The sequence below is a fragment of the Podospora pseudocomata genome, chromosome 5 (genome assembly GCF_035222375.1).
Source record: "Podospora pseudocomata strain CBS 415.72m chromosome 5, whole genome shotgun sequence".
In the NCBI taxonomy this organism is placed as follows: Eukaryota; Fungi; Ascomycota; class Sordariomycetes; order Sordariales; family Podosporaceae; genus Podospora; species Podospora pseudocomata.
This window is the reverse complement of record NC_085889.1, coordinates 3,818,188-3,834,998: the sequence shown is the minus strand read 5'-3', so window position 1 is coordinate 3,834,998 and position 16,811 is coordinate 3,818,188. Positions and strand designations below refer to the sequence as shown.

The window sequence follows — 16,811 nt, the reverse complement described above, 5'->3', positions numbered from 1 at the left end:
CCAAAAGATGGCATATATCCCCCCCACCCTCCTTTTCTCTTCGACAACCTCTCATTATATGGGATATATCCTCCTCCCCCCTCTTCACCCCTCCCTCGCTCTTCTGCCCATCCAGAAGTCTGATTTGTTCTTTCTCCAATAAACAGAAACGACTGTCTATCCAGACTGACTCCCCCCCTTTCCAGTACACACACATATAAATATATAAATGAAGCGAGCGAACGATATGGGGTATATACCAAATAACCACACACACACGCACACACACACACACTCTCTGCTCGTGAAATGCCCTGCCAATGCCATTTGTTTGACCCCAACCCCAAACCAATAAAATGCTGATGAAATGGCCCCGACAGATAAATAATAACGATAGTAGCAGTAGTAGCGTGTTGTATAAAAAAAGGCGATCGAAAAAAAGCAACCGGAATCGAGTCGAAGAAGTGCCGAGAAAAGGATGGATCTGTCGATTAGGTTCTCAAGAGATCACCTCACATACACCTCCCTCTGCTCCTCCTCAACCACAACCCCAGTCAACCCCGCCGCCCTCGGGCTCGTCGTCCGGACTTTGCTCCACAGGTCCCCCCCATGGTGGTCATCATTCGGCGTCGTCGGGCTGAGGATATTCGGCGAAGAGCTGCTGCTCCCGCAGAGGGTGTCCCCCCTGCTCATCGAGTCGAAGCTCGACGAGCTCCCAAGAGTCCATTCGTCGCTCCCCCGTCGCTGAAGCAGTCCCAACCCCATCCCACCATACTCCTCGTCGAGCGCCACCCTCGGCCTGTCGCCAAACTCGACATACTCATACTCCCACCTCGTCGTCTTGTCCAGCTGCGGGCGCGGAAGCCACTTCGTTCTCGCAATGTAATACGTGACCGCGGCAATCACCCCTCCTCCGACAAGGTCGATCGCGTAGTGGTGGTTCAGATACATGGTGCTCCACGCAATCCAAACCACATACCCCACGAAAAAAGCCCTGAACCTCGGGAAGCAGTACTGCAAAAACAGCATCTCCAGCACGGCATCGCCTCCGTGCAGGGAAGGAAACGCGCCAAACGGCACCGGGGCGGTCGTGAAGCTCGTCGTGTACATGTCCACGCCAAACAGCTCATCGATCCTCTTCAACCCAGCCGGGCTGCCCTCCATGCCGTAGTGCGCCGGCTCGAGGCCGTGCAGACCCTCGTACCAGGGAGGCGTGCAAGGAAAGAGGATCTGGATCGTCACGCCGAGGATGCTCATGTACCCAAACGCCCTCGCCCAGACGGGCGTTGTCCCAGGGGCGGCAAACAAAAACAGCATCACCGTTGTCACCAGCGGGAGCGCAAAGTGGCCGAGGCCGTAGGGGATCCAGGCGATGATGTCCAAGATGGTGTAGGTGTGTGCCGAGAGGATGTTGCTCAGGTTGGCGCCGTAGAGGACGTTTTCTAGCGCGGGAAGGACCTTGACCCAGATGTGGGGGCGGTATTCAGGGGCGATGAACCTTTTTCATCATCATCAGCATCCAGACAACGAAAAAAGACAAGAAAAAAAAAGAAAAAAAAAAAAAGGGAAAGGATTTTCTCGGATGACGGTCGCTAACATACCTGCTGGCAAAGAAATAAAACAAATACACCCAAATCGGCAACGACGGCAGGAAAAACTGTCTAGTCGCTGGCATGGCCAGCAGAACCGCTAGCAACCCCATCGCGGCGCTCTTGACAAACGGGGCTGATGGTGTGATGAGCAGACAAAAGGCCAAACACCCAAACGTCACCACGTGCTGGAGGTCCCAGAGGGTCCATTTGCGGGTTTGGAGCTGTTTGAGAGAGGGAAGGATGGCGAAGGATGTTTGCAGTTTGGTTACATCGTGAGAGGTGGCTTCGTCTTTGGATTTTACCCGCTGTAACCGAAGAGAGGGTTTGGCCTTTTTGAATTTGGCGGGGATGGGGATGTTGGCGGCGAGGTTGTAGAGCGGTAATAGGGGGTTTGGGGAGGTGGTGATGGTTTTGGCGGAGAGGGAATGTGGCGGGGAGGGGGGTGCCGAGGTTGTTGATGGGAGGACGGGGGAGAAGTCTGGCATGGTTGCGATGGTGATGCGCCGGAATCGTCTAAAATAGGTTCGTCGCTAGGTAGGTAGGTTGAGGTTGAGGTTGAGGTTGAGGTTGAGGTTGAGGTTGAGGTTGAGGTTGAGGTGAGGTTGAGGTTGAGGTCGAGGTTGAGGTGAGACACACTCACACATACACACACACACACACACACACACACACAACACACGCACCACCCGGCGGGGAGGCAAACCGGCCCTTTCCTAGGATGAAGAAGGAGGAAAGGGGAAGAAGTGATTTGTTGGAGTTGGTTCGGCTATCGTCGCTGCATCTGCATTTCTCTTCGTGCTTGCTTTCTTTAACTCTTTTTACACTATTGGCCTGGACCGGTAGTTTGGGTGAGGTGCTCGTGGTTGACGTCGTTGTCGAATAGGTTGTGACCGTTTTATTCTTTGTTGATGCTGATTATTAATTTCTAGGAATTACTGGATTTGGTCGTCCGTCCTGTTCGTTTCGTCGGTTTGTCGAGCAATCCCCCAAAAAAGGCCGTTTAGGAAAAAGAGAAAAAGGGCCCCAAAAAAAAGCCACGAAGGAAAAGCAGCTCGAACGCCACACCAACACACGTCTTTCTTGCGGTCGGTTGTCGTTGAGTGTGTGTGTTACTTGGGAAAAGGATCAACACTTCGAGATCGCAAAATGGGGAAGAGTGGGACGGGAAGCAAGTGAGGTTAAGTGTGTGACGGATTGTGACTAGGGGGGGGGCCTCCCTTGGTAAAGTATGACGGCGGTGGCCCTTGTTTAAAAGAAGGACGGGTGGGTTCACTTGGGAATGCATGCGAAGCAAAGTTAGGCGGTACAAAGTACGCACCCACACACACACCAAAGGTACTAAGGTTACGGGACACGCGAGCAACACACCAGCAAACGAGGCACTAAAAATGGTATTCCCAAGCACTTGGCTGGAGAGGCCAAGACTTGACAAGACCGACTCTCCTCATTCCTCTTTCTCTTTCTCTTTCTCTTTCTCTTTCTCTTGTCTGCTTATTTCTTCTCTATAATAATACAAGCAACGACTCGAGTCTTGAAGAGATACCACGGACAAAGTAATTGAGCGGACCGAAGTACACACACAACGCCCCGTGTGATTTTCGCCGGGAGCCACCTGGTCATCATGCCCGGGCGACAGGGTCAGTTTGAATGCCGCAGTGGGTTTCTTTCGCTTGTTGCATATCGATGACAGCAAGAATGCCCCTGCAGCGGTGAACATCACGCTAGTCACACACACAGTATCATGCTTGCTGTGGTGTAAGTGATGCTGTCATCACTTTCTAGAAGGAACACAAACCTCCAGAAGCCCACGAGGGAAAACGACTTGTTCGAAGAGAAAGGTAAAGAAGACACTTGCACTTCCTGACAGGATTTGACCTTGTCGTGTCTTGGAACATGGGATAAAAGAGGCACAATTGGTCAGCGATACCACTTCCTAACCGCGGACGTGCGTCAAAGGAGAGGCTTGAGCCCATCGGCGACATGTGGCTTGCTTCCCGCCTGTGGGGTTTCGCCAGAGAAACCGTTGCGCATTCTTTTGCTTTGTGCCGCTTGCACTCGGCATCTCGGCATCATGTCTTCTGCCGTCCAACATCTTCCGAAAGGCTGATAAGTAGGATAGCTTTCCACTCTTCGAGCCAACGCTATCAGCTGTGCCTCTGCGCGCCTCTTTCTTCCTCCAAATGAAAAAGGTTCAAACGGTGGGGCTGGCCTGCCGGTGGATAGGATGGCTCTGTCACGGTTTTATAGCGCCGATCCTGTTGGTTTGCTCGTTCGATTTATCGATTTGCAAGCCCGGCCGTGGATCAGTGAAACTCTCGCGCAACCGCTCGTCGCAACCACTTATTCCACCCGCGGATTTCGGCAACCGGCACCAAAACATCAGACCGCACCAACTCTTAGGTTTCGAGATTAGGATTCTCTCAATCTCCCTTTGAGATGAAGCAAAATTGTGAGGTAGCCAATGCCCTTTTTGCTGCATGACATGAATCTGAGAAAACTCGCTTCTTAATAGCTTCGGACGCCATCTCCACCTTGGACCCGAATTCGAAGGGGGGGGTCTCTTTCTTTTCCAGCCACCTGGGAAAATGTTCGCTACAGAACAGAGCACGCGACATTGTCTCGAACCCGCGGTCTACCTCTAGCACTTTACGCGTATAACAAAACTGACCTATAGGGAGCCTTGCTATCGTCAAGCCTCATTTTTATCTGATCGGGCTTCGGACATATCAATTCTCCCATTTGTAATCCCCTCTGACTGCTTCACACCAACCCGACATGGACTCTTTTCCACCTGCAGGCCTGATCCGGCCCTGTGGATATCGCCTGTCGAACCATATTCTGTAATTCTTCGAGAAAAGAAAAAATATTTTTTTTTCTTTTATGCATTCCGGCGGTCAAGCTCAATCCAGGAAGCAGCCGAAGAACAGGTGATTCGGCATAAAGCGAACATTGTAATACCTTGTCGCCGGGAACCGGGAACCACCTTGACATGGTTTTTTTTTTTTTTTTCCCTCAACAAGAGCGGCTCTTCCGATCGCCCTGTAGGGTGTAGCCGCCCGATGGTTGACGGAACCCCCACCACCCTGCCGAGGCCTTCTGTCTTGTTGAACACTACCGAAGACCGCCGCCTTGTCCTTCCACACCATCGGTACTTTTCCTGTTAACTCCGGGAGAGAGGTCTCAGGTCTTGTGGCTTTTTAATAATGATTTGTAAACTCCCCTCGCTTTTATGAATCACCATGATGAGCTGGCATTCAAGTTAGTACCTCTTATGAGCCTCATGACTGAGGGAAGGAGGCCATCTCCGAGTCTGCCGGTTTGTTTAGCGCCCGCCAACCCTTTTTGACATCCATCTGCTAGGCGAAGAAGTGGATGTTTCTTGCGGGTTGCTTTGGCTTTCCGGGGCGCGAAAGGTGCGGCTCGGGGCTCGGGTCCCTTTTGTCGGACTGTGGAGCGAGCCCGAAAAGTCCGGGATGTATCCCTGTCGGGCGGGCAGGCGTGTGGGAAGGGCTTATTCTTGTAGCGGGGGTGTGGTTGTTTGTGTGTGGCTGGTGAGAGCTGATATGTTTGGGCTGGAGAACATGTTTGAAGGCATCACGAGAAGAGGGTGCTGTTGGACGAGGAGAGATGTGACAGAAACAAAAAAGACAAACTCATTGCTCGACCTCGGTTTTGAACCGAGACCTCGGGTCCTGTCTGTGGCTGCGCGCCAGCTTTGGAAGAAATTGTGTGCCCCCAGGAGAAACTTTACATCATTTTTTTTTTCAGGACCGAACGCGGTTGACTGCTGTGCTAACTTACACCAGCCGGGGCAACCGAGTTTTGCTAAAATTGTTCGCTGGGGCGTGAGATTATAACCTTAGGTGGTTAGTCCCGAGGTTTCTCTCTGGTCTACCGGTAGCACCACAAGGCCTCTTTCTCCCTTATCGTTCATTAAAAGACTTGACTCAACGGCAGCCATACTCAGCAACTCATCAAAGAAAAATGCCAAGTCTTATGGGTAGACATGAGATCCCAACAACAGAAATATGATGCTTTTCTCCATCGCTCTACCAGTCTCTTGTACCAGAGCACCCCTTTCCCCATCTATCATTACAGCACCACCTCCCCCTTTTCATAGCCCCCCACCCTTCCCCCCCACCACCCGGGGCCATCACTCCCGACAACCTGGGTCCATGCTACCGTTACGCAGTAAGAAGCAAAGTAAAGGCACAGCTAAAAGCACTTGGGTAAAGCCACGAAACACCTCAAGCTAGGTGTTAAACCTCCACACAAATCGCCTTAAGAAATCCTTAATGGCCGTATAGCTGCAGAGTGGTTTCGATTTAACTCTGCGTTTTAATTGCCCATCACACAGCGTACATGAATCGGGCAGTGTTCGAACTTGGAGGGGAAGAAAGTCAAGTACCCAGGTGGGTTGAGGTGGAAGGTGGTGAGAAGTCTGAGCTCCACAGGGTATGATGGGTTCTGGAAACTGAAGCCCCGATGTGGTGGTGGTACCTTGAGACAGGGAGAGAATGTTTCGCACAGGTTGAGCTATACTTCCATCCTGATGGTCTCTCGTGATGCCGACAAGTCAGGATCAACAGGAACCCCCCAGTAATCTCAAGTCTAACCTCTCCAGACGCCAAAACCATGATCGACATCATGGGATGGGTGTCGAGGTATTTGTCCCATCTCTTTTGGATGCATCGCAAGAGGAGCGCTACAAGAGTTGTTTAATCACAAGGCGGAGTCTCGAAGGCACACACAAAAAGGCATTGAAAGTCATGACCAAAATAAAGTCTTGTATTGTTCTCGTAGCTACCTACAAAAGTCGCATGCGTCTCTGCGTTGGCCTCGCTCTCCTCGGAGAGACGATTTTCCAGGCGACACCACGAGGAGGTGACAGAGTCCGACTTCGCCGTTCGATAAATGGCAAGATAGACGGCAAGATAGATGGGAATATATGGCATGGAAAAGGAAAAGAAAAAGAAAAAGAAAAAGAAAAAAAGAAAAAGAAAAAAAGGAAAAAAAAAAGAAAAAGAAAAAGAATCACCACTCCCTCACCAAGGCAGCAACAACCAGCCAGACTGTACCATCCTATTCCTCGAATCATATTTGCCAGACCCATACACCCATCCATAAGAACGAGGGAGGCTTCGCGCCAGGTAACCATCCACGGTCGGATCGTGCTATCCCAGCAGCTACAACCCAGAGTCTATTACCCCCCTAGTCGACCGTCCACAATCCGATCGTGCCACCGGGGGGTGTGTTGGTGTGCTCATGGGAAGAAGGGGAAGAGCGGGAAGGGGGAATGTTGTCGTCGTCGTTGTCGTCGTCGTTGTCGTCCGGTCGGTCGCATCGTTCGTCGTCGCTGGTGGTGTTGATGTCGATGTCGATGTTGTCGAAGTCCGAGTCGAGACGATGTTGAAAACAATGTTGAAGACAATGTTAAAGACGATATCGATGGATGTCGAAGTCGATGTCGAAGTCGATGGTGGTGTGGTATGTTCGATGTACAACAGAGAAGGAAATGGGAGGAAAGACTCGATTATATAGACAAACCAGATGGCTCGTGCACGCTTGCAAATCTGATGGCTTGACTGTGAACTGCCAGTGCTGTGCGAAGTTGCTCTCATTCTTCTCCGGAGGCGTTGTTAGTTCGAGGAGGGGCTTTGGTACCGGTGGAGTGTGTGGCTTTTTGATGGATGTTGAGATCGGGGACCAGATCTGGCAATTGGATCGTCTCTGAGCTATGAAACATGGGAGAAAGCCCCTGTTGGAAGTTCTAATAGGCATGATGTCAATGTTGGAACGCTTTGGAAGTGAAAGCTGGGCGGAAAGATGAGGTTACAACATCAAGAGAAGTGACGAGCTGAGGTCGCGAGTGGTATCTGTCATGTAGATCTGGGCTTCGATCAAGTGGATCTGGAAAATGTTGGCTTCAGATCTGTCCAGCTGCCAGAATGTTCGAGAATTCGGCCTCGAGAACGGATCATTTTGCATGTGATACCAGACTCTGGTGCCTCACGTGAGAACGCGATCAACGAGGCGTAAATGTCGAGATGTTGTGGCTGATGGCGGAAGTATCCAAGAGTTTGCCGGCTGTGTTCAGGGAAGAGAGGAAGGAAAACAGCTTGGTAGATGATAGATTGAAACTGTTCATGATATCGCTACCTAGCTCAGTGTGTGATTCTCAAGTCTCTTCAAAGGGGCAGTGTCCTGTTCAACCTCAAATCCATCGAGCTCGACCCGACAAAGACGGTCTGCTGATACTCGGTGAGAATCTCCCAGTTCTGGGCTTCGGTGTTCCACTCGCTAATGTCACGACGGGTGAGGGAGAAGGTGACGGTTTTGGTGGCGTTGGGGGCGAGGAGGACGTCGTCAAAGCCGCGGAGGAGGAGAGACGGGGCGAGAGGGTTGTTGGGTGAGAGGTACTATTCATCATCAGCCGTACGGGATCACAACAGAAGAAGCAAACAAGGCAGCTCACCAACTGAACAACCTCCACCCCCTCCCTCGTCCCTGCATTCTTCACATCCACCTTCACCTCAAACAAAACCTCATACAAACCCTCATTGCCACCCTCCTTCCCACCGGCCGGTAGCTCCTCTTGCACCCCCCCATCCCTAGCCTCCGGCGGGAAGTCACCAATGCCAGGTGATCGCGCGGTGCCATTCTCACTGTTATATACAGTCGCATTGACCCAAGGGTAAACATACCTCGGAATCCTCCACCCCTCAAACCCCTCCGGCTCAGTCCACCCCTCTAAATCCCCTATATCAACAACCTCCCCCATCACCGGCGCCGGTATCGTCCTCCCCTTATTCACCTCGTACCCCCCCCTCTCACCAACCCTCTCAACAACCAAATCCCCATACTCAAACTCCGTGTACCCAACCCCGTGCCCAAACCCATACGTAACCCTCCCCCTCTCCCCTTTCCCCTCGCTCAAAAACCACCTATAGTCAACAAACACCCCCTCCGGAAACTCCTGCCTCGGACTCCTCGGATCAGGCGCCACCGTCAACAACTCAACCCCGTACGACTCCAAGTCCTTACCCCAGGTAAACGGGCTGCGGCCTTGTGGGTGGACATCACCAAACAAAACATCCGCCAGCCCGTTCCCAGATTCCTGACCGGGAAACCCGGCCCAGAGGATAGCTGAAATATTCGGGTGTTTATCCGCGTGATCAATGACGACAGGGCCCGAGGTGTGCAACACAACGATGGTGTTAGGGTTGACAGCCGCCACGGCGCGGATCAAAGCGTCACCGTTGTCCCACAACGTGAGATTGTTCCTATCGCCAGCATTCCCATCGATGGACACAAAATTCTCCCCCGAGGTGGCGGTTGCAAAGACGATGGCGACGGAAGCGTTGGAGGCGGTGGATTGAGCGGTGGGGAGGTCCCAGTTGGAGGTGGTGTTGAAAAAGGTTATGTTGTGCTCCTGGGAGAGGCCCAACAGGGCCGTGGCGGGTGAGATCAGATAGGGGAAGTCGGTCGTGCCAGAGCCGTATCCCATTGCTACCGTCCCGTTGATGCAGGCTCGCTCAGGGCAGGAGTTGGGTCCGTTGGGGTTGTCGTGGGCGTCGTTGCCTATTACTGCTAGGCTGGTCAGGGAGGATTTGGAAAGGGGGAGGATGCCGGTGTTCTTGAGGATGACGGTGGATTTGGCGGCTAGTTCACGGATGAGAGCCGAGTGGTTGGCTTGGACATCGACGTGGGAGTTGACGGTGGTCCAGGGACGGTTGGAGTACTTGTATTGGGGGCCAGTGGTGTTTTGGGTCCAGGCGGAGAAGTTGGGTTCTGGGCGGGAGGTGTAGCTCCCGACGTGGACGCGGAAAAAGGAGGTCATGATCCGGGTGACCATGTCATCGAGGCGCCACTGGGGAACCTCGCCTTTGAGGACGGCTTGGGTGAGCGCGCCGCCCCAGTGCGAGCCGTAGGGGGGTGATGAGGCGGAAGGGGGACCCATCATGTCGCCTGGCATTGCCATATCGAGCCCCGAGAGGGCCGAGCCAAGGGTGCTGTGTTGTGCTCCCCAGTCGGACATCACTGTCTTTCTCATCAGCATCCTCCCGGAAGACACACCGCCAGAAACTCACCAAACCCCCTAAACCCCAGCTCACTCTTCAACAAGTAATTCTGCACCCACTTATTCTCACACGCATACGTCCCGTTGACCCTGTTATAACTACACATCACACTCCCCACCCCAGCCCTCACCGCATCCGCAAACGGCCACAGGTACAACTCATGCATCGTCTTATCGCCAATCCTCACATCCACACTCCCGCGGAAATGCTCCTGCTCATTAAGAATGTAATGCTTAGCACAGGCAATCACACCCCTACTCTGGATCCCCCTGATCGTTTCCGCAATCGCCACTCCAGTAAGGTACGGATCAGGAGAGAAACCCTCCCAGTTTCTCCCTCCCTGCGGTGTTCTGCCTAGGGCTCCGGCAACAGGACCAAGCTGGACATCAACGCCCTTGCCGCGGAACTCTTCACCCATCGCTTCGCCCCGGGCACGAATGAGGCGTTTGCTGAAGGTTGCTGCGGCATTCATGCCCGCGGGAAAGGCTGAGGCTTTGTCGACTATCATCGACTGTCAGTTGGGAGGTGTTGGAGAAGGGAGACAGGAGGGCATACCATATCTCACACCCAACGGCCCATCCATCAGACAAAACCCCTCAAACCCCAATCTTGGGACCGAGCCGGTCTTGCCGATACATCTGTCGCCTTCCCAGCCCGTGCCGGTTGTCAAGTTGACTTTTTCGGTGAGGGTGAGCTGAGAAACAAAGGCCACAGCTTTTTCGTACGCGGCTTGCCATTCGGCATCGGATGGGTCGGGCGAGATCCACGGGGAGGGGAAGCCGAGAAAGGGGGTCTCTGTCAAGGCTGTGGTTAGGGATATCAAGGGCAGCAAGCCTGCAGAGGTTTGAAGCCGCATCTTGCTGATTTAAAGAGCGCAATGTTCAAAACCTCAGAAATGGCAAAGCAAAGAGAGAGAAGCATGTCCAGAATGGGAGACGAGACCTAGATATGAAATATCTGCAAGCTGCGACGCAATGGCAATGAAATATTCCCGTCAATCACAGCCATGGTAGCCTGACGTCGTTGAGCATCGAAGGAGGGGTTAGCAGATTAGCCATGGTGAATCCCCCTCTCTATCCCGTCTCGGGATCTAGAATATGCTCATCTTGACGGGACGGGGTGCGGTGGTGTGGTGTCGATTTATTACCCGCCGGCTAGTTCCCGAGCTGCAGGTACAAAGGCATAGGTAGACATTCGGTAGTCGAAAATGTTGCGAGTTGTTGCATCGTAAAGCACTCGGATGTATGAGGTTCATGTGCTGTTGACAAAATGATGAAATTGAAACCTTTCCCAAGCCAAAAAAAAAACCGAGATGCGATTGGAGTTTTGCTTGCCCTCTTTCATCATATACAACTCCTTTATCATCCATCCCATTGCCACAGTTTTGTTCTTACACGTATCCATACATGTCCATCTCCCCATCAAACCAATCTTACACGGCAGAGTAGATAGCGCTTACGCACCTCCCACACTCTACCCTCTGCTCCACATCCACTTGCCTCCCCTTCCCAGCCTTCCCCCCCTTATCAGTCAACAGATTCACCCTCGCCCTCGGCGCAATTTGGAGCCTATTCCTCCCCAGCTCCCCATCCATCTTCCCAGCCCCAACACTATCCCCATCCAACGCCCCAATATAAATCGGCACGTTCGTGTTATTTCTCTTGCCCGTGCCCAACTGATAGCTCTCGTTCCCTCCCCAGAACAAGACATCGTTCCCAAACTGTGGACCCCCCTTAGAGTTCCCCTTGGAATCATGCACATTGTCCATGACAGCACAGACATGGGTGCTTCCTACGGCGATCTTTTTGAGACGAATAGGATGAACAGTATTGGTTGCCTCGTCGTATTCATAGAGATCGGAAAGAGCCTTGACCTTGGAGGGAGCAACAGAGACGTGAAGCCATTTGCCTGCGCCGAGTTCGCCGTGGATACCGGAACCACAAGCCCACGTCTCGGCCACGACTCTGCCGAGCTCAGAGGCGGGCATGACCTCCGACCCAGACTCTGATTGAACCTTGGTGGCGTCAACGGTGAAGAAGCTGCTGAGACCGCCAGCGGCGATGGAGGTAACCTTGGGCTTGAGGTTGGTGCCGGCGTAGAGCTGGTTGACGGGCAACAGAGAGGGGGTGTCAATATGGGTAGCTGTGAGATCGGTCTTGAAGCCAAGCTGGCCAACGGTGTTATCACCAAAGGAAAAGACCCTCCCTTCGTTGTCAAGGGCAAGGGAGTGGTAGTCACCCGTGGCGATCTCCCTGACCTTGAAACCGCGCAGTCCGCCGACCTCGTGAGGCTGGTCATATGGACCAGCTGGGCGGTTTTGCCACGTCAGCCCAGGAACACCGAGCTGACCTCGGGAAGGAAAGTCCTCTGTGCTAGAGGCGGCCGAGAAGACGCGACCTCTGGAGGTGAGCATCAGACAGTGTTCAAGGCCGGACTTGACATCGACCACTTGTTCGTTCCAACCCAAGTTGGCAGGCTTGAGGGTCCTGTAGTGCTGGGTGAGGCTGGGGGTGCCGGACCAAATGGACCAGGAAGAATGAGAGTTTGGTGTGTTTTCGGCAAAGGCCTGGTCAGCTTTGGCAACAGGAATGGAGTAGACTTGCCCGTTGGACGAGAGGGCAATGACACGGTCCCGGGAGACGGCGATCTTGGTGACATCTTTGCCCCTGAGGGTAACTTCCGGGCCGGGGGCATCTCTGTTGTAGCCGACACCCCACTGAACTAGGTCACCCTTTTCGTTGACTGCCACGCCAAAGTCTCGTTCCAGCTTCAAATCCCTGAGAATCTGGCCGTCAAAGAAGGAAATCCTCCGTGGTGTCTTGATGTTGGATTCCTTGGAGTCAGGAGCAGCAACCTTGCCCACATTGGAACCCCAAGCATAGACGCCGGGGTGGTCATGACTGTGCTTGACTTGGACATGTTGAGGGCTGATCAGTTCATTGCTCTCCTCCCTAGACTTTGCCTTCTTCCGTGGTTTCTCACGGAGAATCTCGGCCTTTTCTGCCTGTTTAGGGCTTCGAGCCTGTTCTTGTTGCTTGGATAGTTGGGAGTAGTTTTGGTAAGCCCAGAAACCACCAGCGCCAGCTCCCACAAGGACAGCTCCAGCGACGAGAGGGATGATGGAACGGCGAGGCTGAGCTTCCCCCCCGGTACTTGAATGCCGTACCCATTGCGAAGGCTTTGCTGTCCTGGCAGTTCGTCGTAGAGCTGTGCGATACATGGCAGACGAGGCTATCTTGAACTGTCTCTGAGTGCTGACTTATATATGCCGGGTCTGATTGGCTTCCAGATTCCTTTGTGTCAGAGGTGAGAGAACAGAAGAGCTCGGATTGTCGTCGGCTTCATACCCTGACCACCAAAATGCCTTGGGTATCCGAGTTCGACTGAAATACCAGTGATGGCCCGAGATGGTGAGGTCACTGGGTGTTCACGAGGCTGTCTTCGGATGCAGCAGGCATGAACCTTTTTCTTCAATAAGATGGTCCCCAAGCTCATGTCTTGGCATCAAAGAGCTTAACATGCGGCCCGTGCGCCCCGCATCCCACCACTGGATTGTGGGGCACTTGTAGGGAGCCAGGGCGTGCTGTCGGTCGCGGTGAAGGGTCCCGCCCGTTGCGTTGCGGCCAGATATTCGCGGCATCCGAGAAGACATACGGAGACGGCCACCGGAGCCGGTGTTAGCAACAAATCGACCGAATCCCACGGGAGCTAAGAAACAAAAATGTTTGAAGACTCTTGGTACAGCTTTGTACCCGACTACCAACAACAGCAGCGACAGGCGCAAAGCTCAGGCCATCAAAGAAAGAAGTCACTGCTTCAGCCTCCAAATGTAAGTGGCCTGGGCTCTCAGGAGCTATATACTCAAGAAATACTCTTGACTGAAAAGCTCCATATGTACAGGGTGTAGACAATGTCGATGGCGCGGGATCGCTCCCAGTTCTTTTCGAAGACCAAGAAGACACCAATTCCCCACCAGAACCTACCTTGTCACGAAGAGCAAAGTCGTACTCGGATTTCTACGACATCGTCAAGGCCCAAATAGGTGGAAAGCCACACCACAAGAAGAAGAAGGGCAGGAGGATACGACATGGCCGAACGTGGGAAGCATTGGGCGTTCCGGAGTCTGTGGCGGCAAAGCTGCCGGTCGAACAGGACGCTCACGATGCCGAGCTGGACAAGGAGCTACTGGAAGCAAGTCAACAGGAATTCCTGTTGTACCACGATCAGCTGGTCATGACTGAACGACACTTGGGCACCCTCGTTGAAGATGCGAATAGTGCTCTCAAGGTTCTCGAATCCCTGAGCCAGTCGTTCCGGGCAGTTGACGACCAAACCAGCTCTTTCAAGGCCCAATGCGACGACCTACTCACAGAGCAGAAACGGTTGCAGAAGCTGGCCGATGATGTTGGCACAGATCTTCACTACTACGCGTATCTGGACAATGTCAGCAGACGACTCAATGCTCCAGGAGCAGGCCGACTTGTAGAGGACGACACGTTTGCCGATATTTTGTCAAGCCTCGACTCTTGCATAGCCTTCATGACGAAAAACACGACGTACCGAGATGCCGAGTCTTACCTTGCCCGCTATCAGGCCCTGCTCACCAAGGCTCTGCACTTGCTCGAAGTTGGCTTCACCAATCGCCTCAACCGAGTTTCTGCCGAAATTTCCAAACAAATATTGGCTACGCGGTCCGAGTCCGCACGGCACGCCCTGGCTTATGGCCGGTTTGAAGAGACATTGCTGGAGTCCTACTCCTTAATACCAAACATCCAGACCGTCATCCGCAACGTCTACGATCAAAACGGCCATCCGCAAACAGCACTCAACTGGGACATCTATGCCAACACAGCCAACAACATCTTCCACGCCTACTGGGCCGTCAGAGAAAGAGACCTGAAACCACTAATTCAAAGCGACCTCGACGCCTTCCGCTCAGAAGCCAAGGAATCCGTCGAGACCGCGGCCCGTAACTTCGTCAAGCAGTGCTACGAGCGTTCCTACAATGAAGCCTCTCTCTTCCGGAAAATCTTCGCCATCGAGACCCAATACTCAACCGACCCCAAATCTGCCTTCACCGCCCTCAAATCCTCCCACGCCGGGTCTTTGGTCACGGGCACAAACGTCGCCCCTGTCGCCACCAACCTCCAGTCTGTTCTCCACAATAGCGACCTGAGAACAGTGTGCAACATAACAGGCTGGGTCACCAACGAGTATCTCCTGTTGGACTTTGACGAGGATGAAACCCCGTTTGTGGCTCACTGCAGGGAGCTCACCGCGCGGCTACTTACTGAGCACCTCTGGACGTTCACCGACGCTCTTTTCGAAGCCGAGATATCCAAATCCATCACCAAGGCCGCCGTCGCCCCAGACTCGCTCAAGATCGGGCCAGTAACCAACAATGACTCCTCCTCGAACGCTTTTCCCCCTATCAAGCGGGCTATTGAGCTGTTGGTCATGTTTGATCAATCCATGCCCAAAGAACGCTGCGTATGTTTTCCCTCTCTCTCTCTCTCCCGCCCCCCTTTCCCATCCACACCCCCATCTAACCTGTCCAATAGCAACGCAACTCCCCCATCATCTTCAGCCTGCTCCGGGAGTCCATCTCATGCCTTCACCGCGCCGAGGCCCGCATCCGCGCAGCTCCCCACAAGGGTACCGACCCAGATCTGTTTATGATTAAAAACTTGCTTATCCTCAAGAACGAGCTTGTGACGCTCGAGATTGGCGACATCAGAAACGTGCATATTGGTACGCAGTCGGTCTCGGGGAGGATCAGGGAGATGCAGCATTTTGGGCAGATTTGGGACGGAATATTGAAGCCGGTAGGGGGGAATCTAATCAGGGGGGTTTGGGAACGGGTGGGCAGTTTGGGGGGGACGATTGGGGGCTATATTCCGGGAAGTTCACTGCTGGGTTTGGGAGGAGGAGGAGGAGGAGGCAGAGGGAATGGGGTCAAGGAGGGAGGAGGGGGTAAAGAAGGGGAGGTGGATGTTCATGAGCAGTTGGATGATGAGCTGAGGAGGAGCATTGTTGCTTTTACGAAGAGGTGGGCGGGTGTGTTTGTTGATTTGAAGGTTGGTGGGGGAGGGAATAAGAATATGGGGGGGAGGAATGTGGCCAAGGTGGAGAGGGAGATGGATGAGATTCTGGAGAGGGCGTTTTCGGGGCAGGGGGAGGTGGTGCAGAAGTTGAGGGAGGCGGTTAAGATACAGGTTGAGGCTGGGGTGGAGGAGGTGGGGAGGGGGAGGGAGAGGGAGAGGGGGGGGAAGAAGTAGAGCAGGGACAAAATCAAGGTCTTGTAGAGACACAGGTGACCTTTTTTCACACATTGACCTGTCCGTGACCAATCTCTCTGTTTTATTATGTGGCCAACAGAAAAATGTCGATCTGTTGACTGAGGTGATCGCGTGAGGCTGTTAGCACGTCAGCTGCATATGCAGTGAAAGGACTAGCAAGTCAGGGCTGTCCATTGCCATGGCAGATGTGCCTGACGGGTGTCTCGAGGTTGGATACCATTATCATCCGTCTGATATGACGCCCGGTGTGAGGTTTCATTGGCTTCTTCACCAGCCGCAAAGCCGGCCAGGGCCCCGGTCACCAACACCCACTGGTGAGCTTCTGTGGGAATTCCAAAGGAAAATTAACCCATGAAAAGGGGGTCCACTGCTGCCGCTAATTTCAGCGCTGGAGCGGGATTTGCAAAGCACCCGCTGTGCAGCCGCCTCTGGGCGTCCAAGTCAGTTGCAGAAAAAGATGCAGAAGCGCAACATTTCCGACCAGTCACCAGTCTCCTTTGCGACAAGTAACAAAAACGTCACCTTCCTTCCAGAGGCTCCTGTTTGATCTTCCTCAAAAGAGAGAGAGAGAGAGACACAAACTCGCTTGCTCCCGGCCGGGTCAGAGACAAACAATAGCCTTGTCCTGGGGCCCCCTTTTTCTGATCTAATCTTCAAAGAGACGACCCGACAACAAGAAGAGCTCCGACGAAAGAGGTGACCTGCTCACCTACTGCAAGTAATACCGGGGGGTGAAAAAGAGATCGACCTATTTTACCCCTCGTCGCCGCCACCGCCCGACATATTACCTCCTCGTCCCCTCCTCCGCCTCACTTTTTCCCCTCCATCGCACCTTTCGCCCACTGGTCTCTCCTCGCCTT

General features: G+C 53.3%; 4 protein-coding genes across 4 annotated transcripts; 1 reads left to right on the top strand and 3 right to left on the bottom strand.

Moving 5' to 3' along the window:
- Nucleotides 1-486: 486 nt before the first annotated feature.
- Nucleotides 487-2,056, bottom strand: AUR1 (Phosphatidylinositol:ceramide phosphoinositol transferase (IPC synthase); the record flags this gene model as incomplete). The annotated part of the gene is made up of 2 exons (XM_062891343.1): nucleotides 487-1,477; nucleotides 1,581-2,056. The coding sequence occupies 2 exons, from the start codon at nucleotides 2,054-2,056 to the stop codon at nucleotides 487-489; spliced, it is 1,467 nt and encodes a 488-aa protein (XP_062742678.1).
- Nucleotides 2,057-7,723: 5,667 nt separating this feature from the next.
- Nucleotides 7,724-10,508, bottom strand: BGL4_1 (beta-glucosidase; the record flags this gene model as incomplete). Its single annotated transcript, XM_062891342.1, has 4 exons — nucleotides 7,724-7,990; nucleotides 8,047-9,611; nucleotides 9,662-10,153; nucleotides 10,208-10,508. The coding sequence occupies 4 exons, from the start codon at nucleotides 10,506-10,508 to the stop codon at nucleotides 7,760-7,762; spliced, it is 2,589 nt and encodes an 862-aa protein (XP_062742677.1). The 3' UTR covers nucleotides 7,724-7,759.
- A 576-nt stretch (nucleotides 10,509-11,084) lies between these two features.
- Nucleotides 11,085-12,872, bottom strand: QC762_509300 (uncharacterized protein; the record flags this gene model as incomplete). Its single annotated transcript, XM_062891341.1, has 1 exon — nucleotides 11,085-12,872. The coding sequence occupies one exon, from the start codon at nucleotides 12,870-12,872 to the stop codon at nucleotides 11,085-11,087; it is 1,788 nt and encodes a 595-aa protein (XP_062742676.1).
- Nucleotides 12,873-13,252: 380 nt separating this feature from the next.
- On the top strand, nucleotides 13,253-15,930 carry COG3 (Golgi transport complex subunit 3; the record flags this gene model as incomplete). Its single annotated transcript, XM_062891340.1, has 3 exons — nucleotides 13,253-13,481; nucleotides 13,553-15,142; nucleotides 15,214-15,930. Exons 1-3 carry the CDS (start codon nucleotides 13,374-13,376, stop codon nucleotides 15,928-15,930), a joined length of 2,415 nt encoding a protein of 804 aa, XP_062742675.1. The 5' UTR covers nucleotides 13,253-13,373.
- Between the last annotated feature and the right edge of the window lie 881 nt (nucleotides 15,931-16,811).